This window comes from Euprymna scolopes, chromosome 1 (genome assembly GCF_053919585.1).
Source record: "Euprymna scolopes isolate OS-2025 chromosome 1, ASM5391958v1, whole genome shotgun sequence".
In the NCBI taxonomy this organism is placed as follows: domain Eukaryota; kingdom Metazoa; phylum Mollusca; class Cephalopoda; order Sepiida; family Sepiolidae; genus Euprymna; species Euprymna scolopes.
In genome coordinates, this window is record NC_136482.1 from 137,141,246 (window position 1) to 137,165,376 (window position 24,131).

General features: G+C 31.0%; 1 protein-coding gene across 2 annotated transcripts in view; it reads left to right on the plus strand.

Moving 5' to 3' along the window:
* The window catches only part of LOC145280053 (nucleoporin 88-like), a 910,024-nt gene that overhangs the window by 758,173 nt on the left and 127,720 nt on the right, over positions 1–24,131 (plus strand). For both annotated transcript variants that reach the window (XM_080131737.1, XM_080131747.1), the window contains exon 9: positions 2,582–2,686. In XM_080131737.1, coding sequence (XP_079987863.1) covers positions 2,582–2,686 — 105 coding nt within the window. The remainder of the gene's footprint in view (positions 1–2,581; positions 2,687–24,131) is intronic.

The following is a 24,131-nucleotide window of genomic DNA, read 5'->3' on the forward strand; positions in this document are numbered from 1 at the left end:
GTATATATATATCTGTATATTTGTATATGTGTATATATATGTATATGTGTATATATATATATCTGTATATGTGTGTATATATATCTGTATATGTGTATATATATATTTATCTGTATTTGTGTGTGTATATATATATCTTTATATGTGCGTGTATATATATATATATGTGTATATATATATATTTGTATGTGTGTATATATATGTATATCTCTATATGTGTATATATATATCTGTATATGTGTATATATATTTGTATATGTGTATATATATTTATATATGTGTATATATGTGTGTATATATATATCTGTATATGTGTGTGTATATATATATGTATCTGTATATATATATATATCTGTGTATATATATATTTGTATGTGTGTGTATATATATATATCTGTATATGTGTGTGTATATATATATATCTGTATATGTGTGTGTGTATATATATATCTGTATATGTGTGTGTGTATATATATATCTGTATATGTGTGTGTGTGTATATATATATCTGTATATGTGTGTGTGTATATATATATCTTTATATGTGTGTGTGTATATATATATCTGTATATGTGTGTGCATATATATATATCTGTATGTGTGTATATACATGTATCTGTATGTGTGTGTGTGTATATGTATATATCTGTATGTGTGTGTATATATATATCTGTATATGGATGTACATATATAAAGCTATGTGTGTATATATCTTTATATATATATGTATATATATGTGTGTATATATATCTGTATAAGTATATGTGTATGTATATCTGTTTATACATATATTTATGTGTGTATATGTGTTTTTTTTTATTACCGTATGTTTCTCTTTAATTACATTATTGTTTCAGCTACACGACCGTTTTTTGGCCGTCAAGTAGCTTCCTCAGACTTGTACAGAAATATTTGTTTATGGTGAAATGAAAGAGTGATGCGCTATATATATATATATATATATATATATATATATATATATATATATATATATATATATATATATATATTACATTAAAGATATTTTTGTTCGATAATTAGTTCCACCGTATTATATAATATTATTATTATTATTATGACAGAATTATTTGAATTGTTTCGTTTTTAAATATTATTTAGGTCATTTAATGTATTGTTTATTTAATTAATATTTAATGAAATTAATTTTTAATTATTATTAGCTGTTTTCAGTAGCATTAAAAAAATCTCAAGTTTAATTGAAGTTATTTCCCTTTTAAGCTATGAGAGTTATTTCCCCATTTATTTTCATAGACGAAAATAGATGTGTTTTTTTGCTACATAAATCCACATGTGTTTCACTTTTAGGATAGTCGTAACAAGTTAGGATATTCATTGTATTTTAAGTAATATGTAAATAAACCTTCCACCTGGCAATATGTTTTGACCTTACAACGGCAGGTCTATACAACTCGTGTGTGTATATATATGCGTGTCAAATTATTAACGAGATAACATTTTTTACCAGTTTCAGAAACTTACCGATAGTTTCATATGAAAAGCCTTGTAAACATTGGCTGAGCTGATCATACTGTGAAATTTTTGTACTGTTCCGCGTAATGTAAACAACTTGCCAGCGTAATTGCTGAATCCATGCTATTTGGGATTATTAACAAGGCAGCTTGTTTCCTCAATAAAATGCGTCATAAAGGTTGTTTTAGTTTCTCTGGAAAGAGTACTATTACAGAACAGTTAGCAAAATGTAAAACTTCCCTTGAAATATAGGAAGGTACCATCAAACTGTGAAGAACTTTGTCAAGGACAATATACAAAAGTATGTAAAAGAGCTGATAAAGGTAAATCTAGAGTGGTTTCATGCCATTCTCTACTCCAAATTAAACGTGAAATTGTTAAGAACTCTGGGCAGACAAGTCTAGAAGTCTTTGACTAAGCCGGATTGAAGAATATCTAAAAAAATACTCAATGTCACCTTTTGAAGGGAGGAGCACTGTCTATTAAACCTGTGACAAAGCCTCCATTAAAGCAACATCACATACAAAACCGATTGAAATGGGCAGAGGACAACATGAAAATGAATTTTTCCAAAGTTTTGTTCACTGATGAAGTGCATGGCTCAGATGACTGGAGCAAGGGATGGGTCCTAGATGAACAACATCGTCATCAGCGTTTAAGGCACCAACAAGGTGGTGGTGGGATAATGATTTAGGCTGGGATTATCGGAGGTACAGTAGTTGCCCCAATTTTCTTAGTTTATTTAATGTTTGAAAATTATTTCAATAAACAAGTTATGGGTATATTGAGTTTTTTTCTCGACCTCATTAATAACTTGACACACAGAAATTAACGGATATTCCTATATTCTGCCATAATTTCGCTAATACTTATTGAAATACTTTCATTTTCTGACTGGAGTAGCTGAATAGTATTGTAAGCACTTTCTCAAAGTTTCATGGATTTTTATTCACTCGTTCCTTAAATATTTTAAAAAAAAATGTAAACTCCTTAATAATTTGATACGCAGTGTATATAAATTTCAATAATATGAAAAATTAACATCTTGGAATATTTATTTAAATTTGAAAATTTTCTTTTAACTTTCTAGCCCTCCATTCCCAATCCTTGGTTTGGCTCTGACTAACAACCATTTACTAGGTAGCAACCTTATTGTTCTTACTACGGACATGGACTTCTTAACAATTCCTCTAAGGTAAGTAATTGTTTTGGTGATTTTGTTATTAACGTGTAATTATTCCTGTTTTTCTCAATGTCATTTTTTATCCTTCATCCAATTGTTTTTATAACGTTATCATGCCTCAAACATTTCTTTTGTTTGCCAAAAAGACAATTGTGGAATCAAAACTATGAATATAGTTTCAAAAGTAAAGCCTCCTATTTTTTAGTTTTTAACTCAAAAGGTGAAGAGCTATAAAGATGAAAGTAGTACTAGAATTTATTTTTCTACATAGTCACCACCATTCTCAATGCACTTTTGTCAGGAATTCAATGACACATCTCTGCTTCTGATGCACACCATTGATGTTGCTTTCTTTGTCTCACACCATCCACATCTGCAACACAGAGATGAAACTTTCTGATAATGAATTCATACGTATATATATATATATATATATATATATATATATATATACACACACACACACATTCACATACACGCACTAGCAAGGAGACCTGTTCAGGATTGAATGAGGATCAATGTTTCACTTTTTCATACCTTTATTGTTATTGAAGTCGGTGAAATCGCCTATGTTTTTTCATTCAAGTTGATTGATTGCCTCCCTCATTTCAGTGTACCAGAAGAGAGCTTCACATGCCTCCTTACAGTGACTTAGTACACAAAACATTGTAGTCTAAATTGCACTGTGGAGAATCTACTATTGATTTTATGAATTATCTGTAAATAATGTGTTCTCTTAAAGTTTAAAGTGCAAGAACAGTCATTCTGTCTTATGAAAGAATTTACAGTTAATTTTATAGGCTGGACCATTCGGTTTGTGCAGTGATAAAATTTCTCAAATACACTTGTGATGTTAGGTTGTATAAAAATATTAACTTCGGTCAAAATCAGACTTTCTTCTTTAATAGGATTTTTTCGATTATTGTTGAATACATTCTGATACAAACCCTATGTAAGAATGCTTCCAGACACATCAAATAGCTTCATGTGAAATTTGAAAAAAAAATTGGCCCAGCTGTTTCTGAGCCTATAAAGATCTCTCTCTCTCTCTCTCTCTTTCTCTCTCTCACACACACACACACAAGTTCCTTTTATATAAAGTAGAGATAAGTAAAGCCGAGTTAACCGCTATTTGTTTCCCTAAGGTTTTTGAATATCTTTTTTTTTTATAAAGGAGTCGCCACTCAAGGATAAGGGTTAATGAATGTACAGTAGTTAATGGGACAATATCATAGTAATCATTAGCAGTGGAAATTTGGTAAATTGGATTACTTAAGAACTTGTTTACGTTGGACTTGAAAACAACCATATCGCACATAAAATAATTTTTAATCGCACATAAAGTATTCCTTAATGTTGTGATTGAGTGATATGTTAAAATTAATTCACCATGAATTGTAATTATCTCAACAAGAGACCCATCTCTTACAAAGTATCTATCAGTCTCTTTCTCTCTCTCAAACAATATTATTATTTAACTTATAGTTGCAGAGGAAAATAGCAGAAAGAGACTAATTTGGGAGGTTTGTCTCCTTTTTAAATTTTTCACTATTTTATGAAAGCAAATTGACTATATATATATATATATATATATATATATATGTATATATACTACATATTAGTGTAATATTTGAACGATATATATATATATATATATATATATATATATATATATATATATATCGTTCAAACACTACCGTGTGTAATATGTAGTTAAGTGACAGTTTTAGTCATTTAGAACTGCTTTAAAGCTTCACCGCTCATCTCATTCATTTTTTTACGAAATATCGAGTAATTATTACAGTTTGTAGATCACTTTCTCAGCTATATTGTGAAAAATATTTTTTCAATTTTCGTTCAGTAAAACAAAAGTTATGATGAATTTACTGGTGTTCCAAATCATTAAAAAAAAACGTAAGGAGGTGAGCAACGTTTTTTATGACTGGTTTCCATAGCAACCACGTCACTTCAGCGACTAGTGTTGCTACAAATTCACCGCTCTCACGAAAAAAGAAGTAACATGTGAAACAGAGAGAATGAAAGCAGACGAGTGCCATACATTGTTTTACACATGTGTATGTTATGTTTATGGGGACAAAAAAATAAGACTGAAATTAAATAAAGAACAAGTACATTTATTGGAAAAATCATGAATTACAATAGAAAAATGCGAGCATGAAAAGTAATATGGTTAAGCTTAAACATGGAAAAGTAAAGGACTAGTTGTTAAAACTGGAAAAGAAAAGGACAAGATATTGTAGTAAAAAAGGTAATAAATTTATAATTTAAAATATTGCAGCATTAATTTTTTTAAATTCAATTTAACATTATATAATTAATTCTTAATGCTGCAATATTTTAAGTTATAAATTTATTATACTGTTTACTAGAATATTTTGTCAAGTTCTTTTCCAGTTTTAACAACTAGTCCCTTACTTTTCCATGTTTAAGCTTAACCATATTACTAATTTTGTTCCAATCTAGAGTGTCCCTTTATGATGAGCTGGATTTTCACCATATTAAAGACTACCTTGTTTCTAATTCTGCCCTCGTAGGAAGACAAGTAAATGGGAACGGACACATACGCCTCACATATTTGTATAGATTTGAAATCGTTTCTGCAACAATAATTGCAGAATTTCTATTTCCATCACTCCTTTCATTAAAACATTGTTAAAACTCTTTCATTAATTTTTCTTCTCTTTGAGAATAGCTTGATTTCATTTTGATTTTGGTTTATATTGTTAAACAACTATGATGCTGAACAACAATAATGCAACAACCCTCTGATGATTTAGAAGAAAAGTTTTCAATAACTAATTTGTTTGTAATAAGCAAAAACTTTGGCCTAACATCAAATATACCCATCAAACGCTTTTAAATCCCTTTGGTTAACAATAGCCATCCAGATACATAAGATCAATTTAAGGTGATAATGTTGCAACATCAAAGGGGCAAGAAGTTACATTCTTTGATCTTTTTGCAAATGCACATAATTTTTGACATAGCTGAAGGGGGTTAGAAACAGAAGATGGTTTCAAATCCTATGATATGCTCTCACCAAACTCATTAATACAAAATAGAATCAGTAACTTCAAAACCCTCAATTTTTTAGCATACAACACAAAACTCGGACAGACACGTGACATATTTTTCTCTCTGTTCAAAACTTTTTTTTACTTTACTTGCCTGGGTGCCCGCCGTTGCCCGGGTGTTTGGATGTGTGTGTTGAGCAACAAAAAAAAAAAAAAAAGAAGTGGTTGAAGGCAGGCAGGCTCGAACCGTTACCGTTAAGGAGGAAAAGAACATTAAAAAAAAAAAAGGTGACGTCTTTGCTCTTTCGTCCATCGTGATGTAGGTTTAAGTTAAGGCTAGTGAATTGAAAAGAGAGGATGGCTTTCGAAAACATTGGTGAAAAAGCGCCAAGGTGAGGGTGAATGATTAATGTTTTTAGTCAATTTTTCGGCATTTGTTGTCTGAAGGGTCGGCTTCACAACAATACCGATCTGAAAATCCGTCGCCTGTCGAAAGTTTTAGGCAGACAAACATACACACATATATACATACGTTTAAACAAACAGGTGAGATTTATATTAGAGATTATATGGTACGCAATGTATAGTAATAATTTAAAAAGTTCAAAAAAAAAAAAAGAAAAGAAAAGACTCGTGCCCCACCACCGAGAATCAAAACCAAAACCTTCAGCTTACGACTTATGTTTGCCTCTGCCGCCAATGACTGGGCCATGACGACATATTTACTCCGAGGCTAAAAATTAAAAAATGAACCGATAGCTACTACGGTATGCATTCATAATGGCGGCGTTCGACCCTCACCTAGCAAATTTCATTTTTTTTAATTTGCACACTTTTGCACCAATTTTTCTGGGCTAAAACCCAAATATAAAGTTTCGCTTGGATTCAAATACCTTATATATGAAGTTTCATGTCTGTAGACCAAAAACTCTAGGAGGAGTTTAGTAGGTAAAATTGTTTAAACAAAAAATATATACATACTAGCATTTCAGCCTGGCGATGCCCGGGTGTTTGGAGGTGTATGTTGAGCAAAAAAAAAAAAAAAAAAAGCAGTCAATTTTTTTAACTTTGACTCCTATTATGACCCCTTAACATTTATTGTTTTGGGCTCGAATCAAGTTATTAAGTTAGATCCATGTCCAAGGAACCTATATCTAAAATTTCAAGTGTTTACACCCAAAATTGTTGAAGGAGTTTGGTAGAGTTCTCAAAGGTCAAATCGTTGAACTTTGACCCCTTAACAGCGAAATTTCTGGCCGAAAACTGATCACATAGATTTTCCCAAATCTCAGTACCCTGTATATCAAATTTCGAGTCTGTAGACTAAAAATTGACAGAGCTATTGCGTACACAGACACACACAGAGACACGTTCACTTTTAGAGATATATAGATTCACTTTTTTTCCAGGTGGTTAGGCACAAGATCAAGTAATGGTTTGATGATAGCGTTTGTGTAGAACAAGCTGGATTCAATTTGGCACAGTCCATGTCATTAAACATTTCGCTATCGCATACTCTCCCACCTCCAGATTTTATTTATAGATTCACTTAGGACATATTTATTATTATTATTATTATTATTATTATTATTATTATTATTATTATTATTATTATTATTATTATTCACTAGGAGTTTTCACACAAGTTATCAAAGAATTCTCTTTGAGAACAACTTGTGACATTCCCTGGAGTCTGAGTGATAACAAGTCTCCTCAGATTTCCAGTACTCACAACCTCTTTTGATAACCTTTGCAAATTAATTTTCATTATTGCAATAGCCATTTATCATCGATTTCTTGTTGGTAGCGACCATTAATCTTCAGGTGGCAATAAGCCTCCCCAAGGTCCCAGTTCTCTTTGCACTTATCCAGTGGAAGTCTGGTTAGTGCTTTCTTTCCTTGGTCTTTCCATCATCCTTGCCCAACCTCAATTATTTATTGTGGTACCAGTTTATGCTGAGACTATGAGTTTTGGGAGACGGGGGTAACTTAAAATTATATAGTTCCAGTTTTCATGATTCCATGTGATTTCTTTCGTGTTTTACATCTGTAGCAGTTTCTATATGTCCAGTTCAAGTGCATTAGTTTTCACATTCAAGGGTTTTCCTTAATATTTTTTGCAGTTTTCATTATTTTTATCCGTTGTATTTTCTCAGCCATCCCTCTGATTCCAATCTATCCCATTCTTTTTTCATAGTTTTTCGGTATTGCTCCTAGTGCTCCTACTATTTGTAGTGTTATCTTGACTTTCTTCATCTTCCATATCCCTTCGAGCTCTTTAGTTAGTTCTGCATAATTACTCCACTTCTCTGTTTTCTGGATCTTCACTCTGTGATCTGCTGGAATGGTGAAATTTGTGATCTGGCAAGACTTTAACTATTATGACATCCGGTTTCTTGCATGGATGGGCTTATCTGCTTGTATATCCATGTCCCATAGGATTTTGTGACTTTCGTTTTCAAGTACTGCTGCTAGTTTGTGCTTGTGCCATTTGTCAGTGTTTTCAAGATGCAATTGTCTGTATAATTGCCAGTGTTATATTATGCTGCGACAACATCGGATGGCTTTGCTGATAGTCGATTGATGTGAGTTGAATTACATCATAGTGAGGATTAAATTGAATATACACAGAGTTTGGAGATATACAAGAGAGAGACCATGTGTTGGAGTCGAGAGAAGGACAATCTTCATAGAAAGATGGCTTCAAGTAGAGGGGGGGGGTTCAGAAATGGCAATAGTCAGGATCAGCATTGCAACTTTCCAAAAGGAGAAAAATCACTTTGGAATAAAAAGTTGCTGAAAAAGCTCTGTCATTTTCCGGGGTGGGAGGGAGTTTCCATTGCAACTTTCCATCAAACGAGACCAAGTATGGACGTTCCCGATTGGCCAGATATTGAAACCCCCAAATAAGTGTTATTTGCCCATGTGTTTATACATTTTATTAGATTTCCACTATATAGTTTAGTTTGGAGGAGTTTTCTCGTTCTTCTGAGGTACTTCTTTCCAATTTTTGCTTTCATTTCAGTTGCCTTGATAGTTTCTGCTTCTAGAACTCCCAATTATTTGTAGCTGTTATGTTCATCTAGTGCCCTCATCTCCATTTAGTTGGTAGTTTCTGCTTCTAGAACTCCCAATTATTTGTAGCTGTTATGTTCATCTAGTGCCCTCATCTCCATTTAGTTGGTAGTTTCTGCTTCTAGAACTCCCAATTATTTGTAGCTGTTCATCTAGTGCCCTCATCTCCATTTAGTTGGTAGTTCCATGCCTTCTGTTGCCTCCAGTTTTTCCCTTATGATCAATAGTGCACATTTTTCCATCCCAAATTCCATTTGCATATTCTGGATGAAGATTTTGGTTGCGTTTATTAGCGTTTCTAGTTCTTTCTTGGTTTTTGTAAACAATTTCAAGTTATACAGATATACATTAGGTGGTTTAGTTTTTCATCTGTATTAGTGAACTTGTATTCAGCTTGCCACTCTCTAAATAAGGGACATGGCTATGATGAATAGTATTGATGATAGGAAATTCCCTTGGAAGATACCTCTTTGTATTTTAATCTGGATTATTTATTATCCATCAGCTGTCAGTTCAAGTCTCTGTTTTCATTGCATTTTTAATTTAATTGAGAATCTTGCCTAATATTTTGTACATTCTCAGACATTCTATTATCCATACTTGAGGGATCCTATCAAATGCTTTCTTGTACTTGATCCATGCCATAGCTGTTTCTGCTGATGATGATTCTTCTTCCTACCTCAGGAGAACAAGAAAACTCCTGGAAACGAAATTATATAGCAGAAACCTAATAAAAGGTATTAATACATGGGCAGTATCACTAGTAAGATACTCTGGACCGTTTATAGGGTGGACAAAAGAACTGAGACAACTCGACTAGAAAACCAGGAAACTCATGACCATGCATAATGCACTACACCCAAAGGACGATATTGACAGACTCTACGTGAAAAGGAAAGATGGCAGAAGAGGACTGATCTGTATCGAAGACTGTGTGAAGGACACGACAAAAGAACTAAAAAAATACATAATGCAAAACACTGAAAGGATAATTATGGCAGCGAGAGACACTGAAAAAAACAAAACAGAAAACAGAGAGACAAACGACAAAACGAGAAAAGAGAAATGGGAAGAGAAACAACTCCACGGAAGATTCATAAGAATAACAAAGGATGAAAATAACGAAAACACCTGGACATGGATGTGAAAAGGACATATAAACCGAGAAACAAAATCTCGATCGATAAAACACAAGAAAACAGCAAATGCAGACTCTGTGGACAAAGAGACGAAACGATAAACCATATAGTAAGTGAATGCAGCAAACTTGCCCAAAAGGAATACAGAAACAGGCATGACCAAGTGAGGAGGGTGGTACACTGGGAATTATGCGAACGACTGCATTTTGAGCGCACAAACAAATGGTACAAGCATAAACCTGCAACAGCACTCGAAAACGAGAACACAAAATCCTATGGGACATGGACATACAGACGGACAAACCCATCCAAGCAAGAAGACCAGATGTCATAATAATTAACAAGAAAGAAAAATCCTGTCAAATTGTAGACTTTGCAGTCCCAGCTGACCACAGGGTGAGTATGAAAGAAAAGGAGAAACAAAGCAAATACACAGAGCTAGCCAGAGAGTTAAAAGGGATTTGGATGATGAAGAAAATCAAAATAGTACCGATAATAGTAGGAGCACTAGGAACAATTCCGAAAAACTTTGAAAAAAGAATGTCAGAAATTGGAATCGGAGGAATGACTGCAAAAGTACAACGATTAACGATAATGAAAACGACTGAAATATTAAGGAAAACCCTTGAATGCAGAGAATAATACAAGACAATATAACGAATAAGCGTTACAGGGAATAAAGAACACCGAAACTGCATATTTACAAGTTCTACACACACCCCCCATCATGCATCCCCCCATTGTTTCATCACCGCCCCCCCCCAAAAAAAAATGATACCAAAGGGCCGAGAAGGGTCAATAAGGACTGAAAGACTGAGGAGCGAGCGCCAACCAGACCTCGGCTGGACAAGCGCAAAGAGAACTGGGACCTTGGGGAAGCTGAGTGCCACTCAAATTCCAGTATAAACCAATGGCCACTACCAGCGAGAAATCAATGGTAAGCAGCTGTTGCGATGATGCAAATTCATTTGCAAATGCTATCGAAGGAGGTAGAGAGAGCTGGACGTCTGGATGTTGTTGTCACTCAGCTTTCAGAGAACACCACAGGTTTCCAATCAGATTGTTTGTTGACTTGTGTGAAAGCTCCATATAAGCCAATAATAATAATAATAATAATAATAATAGTAATAATAGTAATAATAATAGTAATAATAGTAATAATAATAGTAATAATAGTAATAATAATAATAATAGTAATAATAATAGTAATAATAATAATAATAATAATAATAGTAATAATAATAGTAATAATAATAGTAATAATAATAATAATAGTAATAATAATAATAATAATAATAGTAATAATAATAATAATAATAATAATAGTAATAATAATAATAGTAATAATAATAATAATAATAATAGTAATAATAATAATAATAATAATAGTAATAATAATAATAATAGTAATAATAATAATAATAATAGTAGTAATAATAATAGTAGTAATAATAGTAATAATAATAATAGTAATAATAATAATAATAGTAATAATAATAATAATAATAATGATAATAGTAATAATAGTAATAATAATAATAGTAATAATAATAATAATAATAGTAATAATAATAATAATAATAATAGTAATAATAATAATAATAGTAATAATAATAATAATAATAATAATAGTAATAATAATAATAATAATAATAGTAATAATAGTTCTGTTATTATTGAAAATATTGTTCTTTTAAATATATCTGCTGTTGATTCCATATAACAAACTATTAATCAGGATTAAAATATCAAATGAAGAACAGCAATTACAAAAAATTTGATATTTATGCAGAATACGAACCGTGTTGAAATAATAACGTTATCATTTAAAAACTCATTCTTAATATGGGAAGTTGGGGGGGGGGGGCGTTTGTAACTATTCTATATTTTCACAATCTAACAATTAAAAAAACAAAAATACAGTAAGACTTGAATTTAACTTGAAAATCCTATCTAAAAATTGTCTGTATTCTGTACTGAAAAAAAATGTTAACTAAGAGGCGTTACTTTTGGAAAGTCCCTTGTATTACACCTGCTTGATACATTGGTAACATTGATATTTCAGTTTGTGAAATATGTTGTGAAAATCTAAAGTGAACGAATATAATCAGTTTCATTCATTATTCAATCAAAACTTTTTTCAAAAATAATTGTTATAATCAACTCATATTTTTATAAATGTATGTTCAACTATCATGTAAAATCAAATAAAACTCTTATTATTGGCACACATGTGACTGTATGCACCATAAACGCGCATGTAAATAAGATGGCAAAGTAAATCTCTTTTACGTCTATAAATGAATAATAAAGAATAGTAATACTTCTATCTAATAATAATCTTTACTATAAAAGGAACTTTGTATGTGTGTGAGTTCATTCCCTAAGGACTCCTCAATCGATTTTTTTTTTGAAATTTCACACAAATGTACTTTATGTGCCTGGTTTTGTATCAGAATGTCTTTGGTAAATATTGATAATCGATAATCAGAAAAATATGATGAAAGAAGAAACAGTCTGATTTTGGCCAAAATTAACACCCTTATACAGCCTAACATCACAAATGCATTTGATATGTTTTATTATCGCATAAGCAGAAAGGCCTGGCATATAAAATCAACATTAGGTTCTTTAATATGACAGGGGCACATTCGAAATGTGTCTGTTTTGAGCACAATTGAGGCATGATATTTGACTTTTGAATTTTAAACTTTAATTCCAGCCATTATATAAAATTATTTTTTATAAAATCAACAGTAGGTTCCCTATAGTGTCATGTAAACTACATTTTAGCATGGATTAAGTCACTGTGGGGAGACATATGAAGCTTCCTCTCAGTGCACTGCAATGGCTTCCCAACTAGAGTAGGCAATCAATCGATTTGATTGAAAAATGGGCGATTGCACCAATTTTGATGACAATAAAATATGGGAAGGTGAAACGTTTGTTGATCCTCATTCAGTCTGGGCAATGTCGAGTTTCCCTGCTAGTAATATAATAATGACGATGATAATACAGAAATAAAGAGATTTATTATTTTTAATTATGCAAAAAAATGTCTTAAAATGTCTGTTTTGCTTTTTACACTCGAAAAGAACATTCAAACAGTGGTCCGCCAAAGGGAAAAAATAATGGATTGCAAGAAAACAAGACAAGAATTATCCCTGTTGTTTAACGAAACATGCAATATATATATATATATATATATATATATATATATATATATATATATATATAGCAGTGGCACATTACATAATTACATGATATATATATATATATATATATATATATATCTCACGTAATTATGTAATGTGCCACTGCTGATGCATGTGATATAGGTTAGCCATCCTTGTGAATAATAATTCATAGAACAAACACTGAGTTACATTCCTTTCTATCAGTTACTCTTATGTGTCATGTGTTAAGCCTTTCACCCAACTGATGATATTCTCAGCTCTTTCAATAAAAATAAAAATGCTGTCTGGATTTTAAATATGCAATTTTTTATGGGTTTGAAAACTTTTTTGTATTATTGACTGAATAAATGATTTGCTTGATTTTTTTTTTATAACAATGTAATGACTGCAGTTTATAATGATTCACGGATGTCTTTTTATTTTCTATTAGTTATTAACATGGTTGAGTTAATCTTATTGACATTAATAACTACATAAAAATATTTTAAATTCATTATTGCATGTTTCTTTTTTTTTTTTAATTTTGTTGCACTTTGGTGGTGGTATTTGTTCAAAGTCTAATCAAATCCAAATATTTTTTGAACAAGATATGTGGCATCATCATCTCTTCATGGTCTACCGATTTGACTTTTTACTTGACAAAAGATAGAAAATGATCAAAGGACAATGTAAAGCTCATTTGAGAGAAAGCCAATTGTGAGTCAAGTGAACGGTTCTTCTTTGCTGGCAATAAGATGGATTGTTATTGGCTAATGTTTTGAGTCACAGAATTACTTGCATAATTTGCTGCATTTGCAATCATCAACAGAGAGTTGCTTAAGTTATCATGTTGAATATACGAAAAAAACAAAACAAAAGAGAAAAACAAAGAATCATAAAAAATGTTTCTGAAAATTGGCTCCCATCTTTACCCCAGGGGAACATAATTCCTTCTGATTTCTAAATGATACAGAACAAATGGCCATTAGTTCCATCTTTTTTGCTCAAACCAAACAGAAATATTCAATAAAGGAAATTTTGATTGTTTCTTTTATGCTTTTTGTTTTTGTGGTAACAGAAATAACTTTTCATTTTGCTTTTTCTTCATATGTATATATATATATATATATATATATATATATATATATATATATATATATATATATATATTACAAATGTGTTTTGTTTTTCGTTCAATAAAGACGAACAAAACAACACAAAACAAAATCTTATTTTCTTCTGCTAATTTTTCTAAGAATTATTTGAAGTACAAAAACTTGTTAGTTGCATCCCTAGAGAAACATGAAAACGTTTCCATATTCGATGTGTTTTATAACACAACACATATATTAATGGAATATGTTTGTTTGTAAATCATTAGTATTCAGCAATTATCCTTTTCTGCATTGCTGTGAGTAAAAAAAAAATACTGAAAATCTCCAAATAAAATGAATAATAATGATGAACCTATAACATATAGATACATAGAAGTAATATTACATGAAAAGACTGAAGATGACGAGCACTATCCAGACTTCTGTTGGAAGGACACAGAAAGTACTGGAATTCTTTGGGGGCTTATCTGCCATTATCAGTGGAAAATCAGTAATACACTGCTGTTGTGAGAATGTAAAGTGATTTGCACTGATTATCAAAACAAACTAAGAGTGCTGGAAATTTGAGGAGACTTGTTATCACTCAGACTCCAGGGAATACAACTTCTTATTCCCAGTAAGCAATCCCTGTTAATAAATGGTGCGATATCTCCTAGTGATTAAGAAATAATAATAATAATGGCAGTAAACATCTGAAGGAGAGCAATCATGGGTTTGTCACTTTTGCTAACGTGAAAGAATAAAAATAATAGTTAACCTTTTTCCAATATCAAAGCGACTTATACACCGGAAGAAGGTCGGAGGTTACATTGATCAAAATGAAACGTGAAAATGACATTCAAGATGAGAACATTATTAGTTGAATCCAAATATATGAACAATCGTTTCTCATGGCAAAAATTCTAAATTATAAAGATAATAAACTTTCAGGTGGTTCTTTCCTTATGATTCATGCTATTTGCTAATTTAATTCCTTAGTTCAAGATATTGCTGTGTTTATATTAAATATTATCGACATGCGAGTGTGATAGTAACCATTTGCAAAGAAGAAATTCATTAACGGTTCTGAATTTTTTAAATGAAGATTGATTATTCATATTATTTGGATTCTTCAGACAACACTTCTCATCTGAAGTATTGTTTCCATAACAATTTCACCGGATGTAACCTTTCATCTTCTTCAGGTGTATCTTGTCAAACTCGGGAAATCTTTCTGTTGAACTCAGAAATCTGCTCGGAATTTAAAACTGAATTCTAAGTAATTCGCTATTGTATTTTGTCTAGACCGCATTGAGGATTACACCTTCCACCTCCAGAATAGTGTTACTTTTACAATTGAATTTTACCAAATGCTCTATCTACTATGTCCTGACCTGTGATGGTTCAATCCTTAGTGCAGGCGACACCCAAAATACAATTGCAAATTACGTAGGATTTCTACCCAGTTATGGTTGACGGAAACAGTATCATGCTATCTTTGTGAATGAAAAGGTTTAATTAATCTGAACATTGGATGTTTTAAAAGTCAAGTATATTGAGGAATAAACAGCCGATTCTAAAAATGAGCAATATATCGCATGCTGATCCAGTCTGCCACTCATGCAGCAATGACTTCTTCTCACTCGGTTTTAAATTAAAGACATCCAACTTAAAAATCGTAAAAGATTAAAAAAAAGAAAAAAAAAAAAAAAAAAAAGATATACTGTGTGCGATTACATTAACATGTTTTTATCCGTTCCTTTATTTTTGAAATTGTTGTTGGGGTATTGACGTTGTCCATGATGAAAATGATTAATATCCTTAGTATAGCTAGTGTGTTACAAACGGAACCTCATGTCGACCCGGGCAACGCCGGGTACCCATGCTAGTGTGTGTGTAATATATATATTTCATGTTGGCATATATATGTATATATTATATTTACGGCCTTAAAAATTAATAACTAAATACAATACCGTATATAATACACATGTGTATAATCAAATAACATTATAAATAACACCGTAAGGCATAACAAATACCGTAACCAGAGGCCAGAAAAACATCATATTCCACATAGTAAGCTAAAAAAAAAACGTATGCTAGGGCCACCGTATCTCTGGATTCTATTGTGTATATGTATATAATATATAAGTAAAATCAGGGTTGCATATACAGGGTGGTCGCTAGAAAAGCGGGAAATTTGTCAAATAACGATTTATAGTTACAAAGAATAATTTTTACAAAGTTTTTCAAAGACAAATGTTATACTCATAGATACTCAAAATGTCGTCCGTGCAGTTCACTGCAGCGTCTTTACCTAGAAATCCAAGCTCGACAACAAAAGAACCAATCAAAAAATAGCAATCACGCATTTTATTCATGATCTGAGCTGATCTTCAAATTTCCCACTTTTACCACCCTGTATATATAAAATCATGATTGCATAAATATATTTTAAGATGAGACAAATCATTGGTACCGTTGGATTAAAACTCGATAATTAGGACCGTTTTAGACACCAATATAAAGCTTCATCAGCCCAATAGTCATCACTGTTGATGAGTATTGGCTGACGAGAGCTTCATATGAGTGTCTAAAACGGTCCTAATTATCGGGTTTGAAACCGACGAAACGAATGACTTGTCTGATTTAAAAACTTTCTGTAAACAAAAAATATATATAAATACGCTCTTATTTTCGGATTTTCCTCCTTATAATTGAGCACTCTGCATTCCTCCGACTCTCTCGTCAATGACCATCCCTCTTGAAGAAGCCCGCATAAATCGGGTGAAACGTTGAGTATACAGGTCCTTCCACCTCCATTTTATTTCATATCGTCGGATTTAATCCAGCTCAACAATCATATATATATATAATGATGGACTTTATATATATATAATGATGGACTATATATATATATATATATATATATATATATATATATATATATATAATGATGGACTATATATATATGTATATATATATATATATATATATAATGATGGACTATATATATATGTATATATATATATATATATATATATATATATATATATATATATATATATATAATGATGGACTATATGTATATATATATATATATATATATATATATAATGATGGACTATATGTATATATATATATATATATATATATATATAATGATGGACTATATATATCTATATATCTATAAAAGTGAACGTGTCTGTCTGTCTGTGTACATTTCCCTACGCAATAACTCTGTCGATTCTCTATAGACTCGAAATTTGAAATACCGGGTACTGAGATTTGGGAAAATCGATGTGACGGGTGTCAGCCAGAAATTTGGCTGTTAAAGGGTCAAATTTCAACGATTTGACCTTTAAGAACTCTACCAGACTCTTCCGACAATTTTGGGTCTAGACACTTGAAATTTTAGATATAGGTTCCTTGAACATGGATCTAACTTAATAAAGTGATTTGAGCCCGAAACAATACATTTTAAGGGGTCATAATAGGGGTCAAAGTTTTTAAAAATTAACCATTTTTTTTTGTTTTTTTGCTTTTTTTGCACAGCATACACCTCCAAACACCCGAGCAAGGGGTCAAAGTTCAACGATTTGACCTTTGAGAATTCTACCAAACTCCTCCGCCAATTGTGGGTCTAAACACTTGAAATTTTAGATATAGGTTCCTTGGACATGGATATAACTTAATAACTTGATTTGAGTCCAAAACAAATGTTATGGGGACATAATAGGGATCAAAGTGTAAAAAAATTGACCGCTTTTTCTTTTTCTTTTTTTTTTTCTCAACATACACCTCCAAACACCCGGGCAACGCCGGGCTGAAATGCTAGTATATATATAATGATGGACTAATATATATATATATATATATATATATATATATATATAATGTAATGATACTATTTATATATATATGTGTGTGATGATGCTCTCTCTCTCTCTCTCTATCTATATATATATATATATATATATATATATATGTAATGATGCTCTCTCTCTATATATATATGTAATGATGCTCTCTCTCTCTCTATATATATATATGTAATGATGCTCTCTCTCTATATATATATATATATATGTAATAATGCTCTCTCTATATATATATATGTAATGATGGTCTATACATATATATAATCATGGACTATATATATATATATATATATATATATATATATATATAAAATGATGCCCTTGGCCTATATATATATATATATATATATATATATATATATATATATATATATATATAATGATGGGATATATATATATATAATGATGGGATATATATATATATAATGATGGGATATATATATATATATAATGATGGGATATATATATATATATAATGATGGGATATATATATATATAATGATGGGATATATATATATATAATGATGGGATATATATATATATATAATGATGGGATATATATATATATAATGATGGGATATATACATATATAATGATGGGATATATACATATATAATGATGGGATATGGATATATATATATATATATATATAATGATGGGATATGGATATATATATATATATATATATATAATGATGGCCTATATATATATATATATATATATAATGAGGGCCTATATATATATATATAATGAGGGCCTATATATATATATATATATATATATATATATATATAATGATGGCCTATGTATGTATGTATGTATATATATATATATATATATATATATATATATATAATGATGGCCTCTCTCTCTCTCTCTCTTTATATATATATATATAATGATGGCCTTTATATATATATATATATATATAATGATGGTCTCTCTCTCTCTATATATATATAATGATGGCTTCTATATATATATATATATATATAATGATGACATATATATATATGGGAAAATCGATGATATGTATATATGTATACATATATATATATATATATACATATGTATATATATGTGTATGTATATATATATATGTGTATGTATATATATATATGTATATATATATGTGTATGTATATATATATATGTGTATGTATATATATATATGTATATATATATATATATGTATATATATATACATATGTATATATATATATATATATGTATACATATATATATATAAATATATATATATATAGTTATACATATATATATATATATATATATATATATATATATATATATATATATATATATATATATATATATATATATACAACAAGACCCATGACCCGTTGGGTCGAATAAATATTTAATGTAGATGTTATTAATAGGCCAATAAAACCTAAGACAATAAGATGCAGAGAAGGCATCGTTCTTAGAATATAATCGGACTGTAGTGCACAAGAACCTTAAAATTGTCAAATTTGACCTATACTGTATTTATTTGTTTACGCTGTTATGGGTTTATGTTTATGTACGCATGCACAACCAGAAATCGTATACTGGGTGGTGGTTTACAACACCCGTTACAAGGTCACCTGAGTTTTATAAGTATAAAGATAGATATATATAGTGGACTATATATATATATATATATATATATATATATATATATATATATATATATATATATGATGGACTATATATATATTTTTTTTATCTACAGACATTGAAACTTCATATGTAGATATTTGAACTCATGCAAAACTTCATATTATGATTTTAGCCCAGGAAAATCGGTGCAAATGTGTGAAATAAAATAGAAATGAAATTTACCAGCTGAAGGTCGAACGACGGCATTGCAAATATGCATGCGTGTCATAAAAGCTATTGGTTCATGTTTGAATTTTTAGCTATGCAGTTTTTGTAGTGCAGTCATTAACGTCAAAGGAAAAAGTATATCGTAAGGTAAACGTTTTTGTTTCGATTTTCAGTGGTGGCTCATGAGTCATTTACTTTTAAACTTTTTAAAATATTACTTGGGTCCAATATAATCTATAATATAGATCTCACCTGTCTGTTTAAACGTATGTATGTATGTCTGCATTAAACTTCAGACACAGGCTACAGATTATCATGAAATTGGTATCGTTTTAAAGCTTGACCCTTCAGACGATAAATATCAAAAAATTGGCCAAAACACTCATTCCTTCACCCTCAACTGGGCATTTTTATACAGGGAGGGGTCCGATATTTTTGAAAGTCATCCTCTCTTTTCGATTGACTAGCCTTAATTTAAACCTTCGTCACTTCAGGTTTGGCGATGGATGCAACGGCAAAGACATTACTTTTTTTTCACATTCTTTTCTTCCTTCACGGTACAAATTCGAGCCTGCCTGTCTGCCTGCCTACTACCACTTTTTTTTTTTTTTTTTTTTTTTAATCAACACACACCTCCAAATACCCGAGCAACGCCGGGAACCCAAGCTAGTTCTTAATAAAAGGCAATTAAATAATTCTGACTATAAGAAGAGGGATAGTATTTAACTATTATGGAATACGGACCGTGCTGAAATGCAAACGTTATTATTTAGATAACCATTCTTAATATTGGGAGGTTTTTTTTTAAATCTTCTGTACTTAGACCTAACAATTAATTTGTAATATAACGCAATTAAATAATTCTTGATATAAGGAGGAGGGATAGTATTTTACTAATATGGAATACGGACCGAGCTGAAATACAAACGTTATTATTTAGAAAGCCATTCTTAATATTGGGAGGGTAACTTTTTTTAAAAATCTTCTGTACTTATGCCTTTCAATATAAGGCAATTAAATAATTCTGAATATAAAGAGGACAATAGTATTTTACTATTATGGAATACGAACATTGCTGAAATACAAATGTTATTTAGAAAGCTATTCTTAATATTGGGAGGGAATCTTTTTTAAAATTTTCTGTACTTACACCTACTAATTTAATAATTCTTAATATGTGGAAGGGGATAGAATTTACGAACCGTGCTGAAATACAAACGTTATTATTAAGACAGCCATTCTTAATATTGGGAGGGATTTTTTAAAAATCTTCTGTACTTCCACCTAACAATTAAATAATTCTTAATATAAGACAATTTAATAATTCTAAATATAAGAAGGGCGATAGTATTTTACTATGATGGAATATGAACCGTCCTGAAATAAAAACGTTATTATTTAGACAGCTAATCTTAATATTGGGAGAGCTTTTTTTTTAATCTTCTGTACTTCAACCTAACAATTAAATAATCTATAAATATAAAAGCGAAAATGTGTGTATGCTTTTTGTGTATGTCTGTAAAAGGCTTTTTTCCGAGAAGTGGTCGGTCAGCTCACAACTTAAAACTTTTTATATCACATATATATCATAATATCTACGAGTTAACAACATATATATCATAATATCACATATCTATCATAATATCTACGAGTTAACAAAGGTGGTTGCCTTTCTATTTAATTTGCTCGACTTTGGGAAGATAAATATTTAACAGTTTTCGCTCGCCGCATGTGGATTAGGCTTTTTTCATATAATAAAAACGACACTAATTCTGGCGGTATTTTTCCCGTCGCGACCACCGGAAATGACCGAAAGCAATCAGCTTTGATTATATCAGATGATTGCTATTCAATTTGGACAATCCACTTTTTATGGGGAGCTGGTTTCCCCCCTCCCACAACATCTTGAGAAAACTTTTCAAAAAAAGCGTTCCCGCAGTAAATAAAATACTACCCCGCAGCCAAAGTTGACCTCATTAAAATGTGCACCTGCCAATTCTAAATAGTTAAATAAATTCAAACGTGTTTCCGTTAATATTTTGCAGTGGCCCAATGGTTAATGTCGCACGTTTTTTTTTTTTTTTTTTTTACACTTTAATTTCCAACTTGGCCTGAAGGGTTCGGGTTCGATCCTCATACTTCCCTACCAAAACCTTTTCTTTATTTTACCCCCCCCCCCCCCACACACACACAAACACCCGGGTGTTTTGATTTACCCAAAACCACACACACACCTCCAAATACCCGGACAACGCTGGGTACCCCCCGTTAGTGCTTAATATAAGGCAATTTAATAATTCTAAATATAAGAAGGGGGCACAATTTTACTATGATGGAATACGGACCGTGCTGAAATGCGTTATTTAGGAAGCCATAGGAAGGGGATCCTATTTAAATCTTCTGTACTTACACCTAACAATAAAATAATCTATATATATAAAAGGCAAAATGTGTGTGACCATTTTGTGTATGTCTCGCAAAGGCTTCTTTCGCACACGCTCCTCGGGGGGGGGGGTCGTTACTATCGCTTACAACTGTTTATATAATAATATCTACGATTTAGGAAAGCGCGTAGCATCTAGATTTACTTACAGCAACTTTTACAAAATTATTGCTATTTTGGCTTCTCACGTGTTGATTGGGCTTTTTCGTATAAAAAGCGAAACTAATTCAAAGCTAACATGGTGTTCTTGGCACCGCGCGGGGAACGTCCACAAGCAATCAGCTTTGATCTTCTAGACAATCCCCTTTACATGGGGAGCCAGTTTCCCCCCCCCCCCACCATCATCTTCGGGAAGCGAAAACTGCCCTGCATTGAAACAAAGTAAACAAACCCCAAAAAGCTTTCCAGCATTAAATAAAATACTGCTAAGTCATCTTGTAACGCTCCGCGATGACCTCATTTAGCAGCTATCTGTCAATCAAACCTCTTTCACTCGCTTTATAAGCCTTATTTTAACATTCTAATTGGTTCCTCTTACTCCTGGCCTAGACGGTTAAGTGGTTGGCATTTGTTTCACCTCCGCATCAAGGCTTCTGAGTTCAATCCCGTCTCCCGACCAATCTAGTTTTTTTTCTTTTACATCTTTAAACATCCGGGTAACATTTTTTTTTTTTTTTTTTTACTTTGCTTATTCTTTAGTTTACCACCCCTATACACACAGCGTTTTTTTTTTTTTTTTTTTCGCTGTTTTTCTTTTTTTTTTTTTTTTTTTTTTTGTTTTGGTTTTTCTGATATTTTTAACATCGTTTCAGGGTTATTACTTACTCCCCCCCATACACACACCTACAAACACCCGGGCAACGCCAGGTACTCCCGCTAGTTTATATATATAAAAGCGAAAATGTATGTGTGTATGTTTGTGTGTCTGCTAAAAACTTTCGACAGACAGAACAAAAATTCACAAATTTGGTCTTATATGTAAGCCCCATCCTTCGCCTAACAAATATCGAAAAATTGGCCAAAAACGTTAATTTTTTCGCCCTGAAATCAGCACTTTTCTACAGGGAGGGGGTCAGCAAAAACCGTCCTCTCATGACAAATTCTCTTCTACGCATGCGTCATATGACGTTGTAACCTGATTTAGTTTAAAGATTTAAAAAAATGACCTAACTTCGTGTAAGGTCAGTTGGTTAGAGCACTGGGTCATTATCTAAAGGTTTTTGGTTCGAATCGTGTGAGATGTCTTTCTTTTTTTTTTTTTTCGATTTTTTTAATTTTAATATTGAAGCAGGGTTATTTAAGCCATTTTTCATGCAACATTCGTTTTCCTGTTTTTTTTTTTTTACTTAGCTTATTCTTAGGTTTTCATTAACACCCCCCCCCCCCACGCAACGCCGGGTACCCACCGATTTTTTTGAATATTGAAACAGGCTTATATAAGCCATTTTTCACATGTTTTTTTTTGGGGGGGGGGGTATTTTTCAGATTTTTTAAAGAACTTTTAACGTTTGTTTTTCTGTTTTCTTTTTTGCTTTTGTTTTTCCTATTATTACATTTTACATCGTTCGTTTGCCTTACATTAGATTTTTTTGTTTTTTTTTTGTTTTTTCGAGTTTTTAATTTTTATTTAATATTTAAAAATATTTACTTCGCTTATTCTTATGTTTTGATTACCCCCCCCCACCGCTTTATTTTTCAGATTTTTTAAAAAAGTTTTAACAGTCGTTTTTCTGTTTTCTTTTTTTATTTTTTTTACTTTGCTTATTCTTATGTTTTAATTAA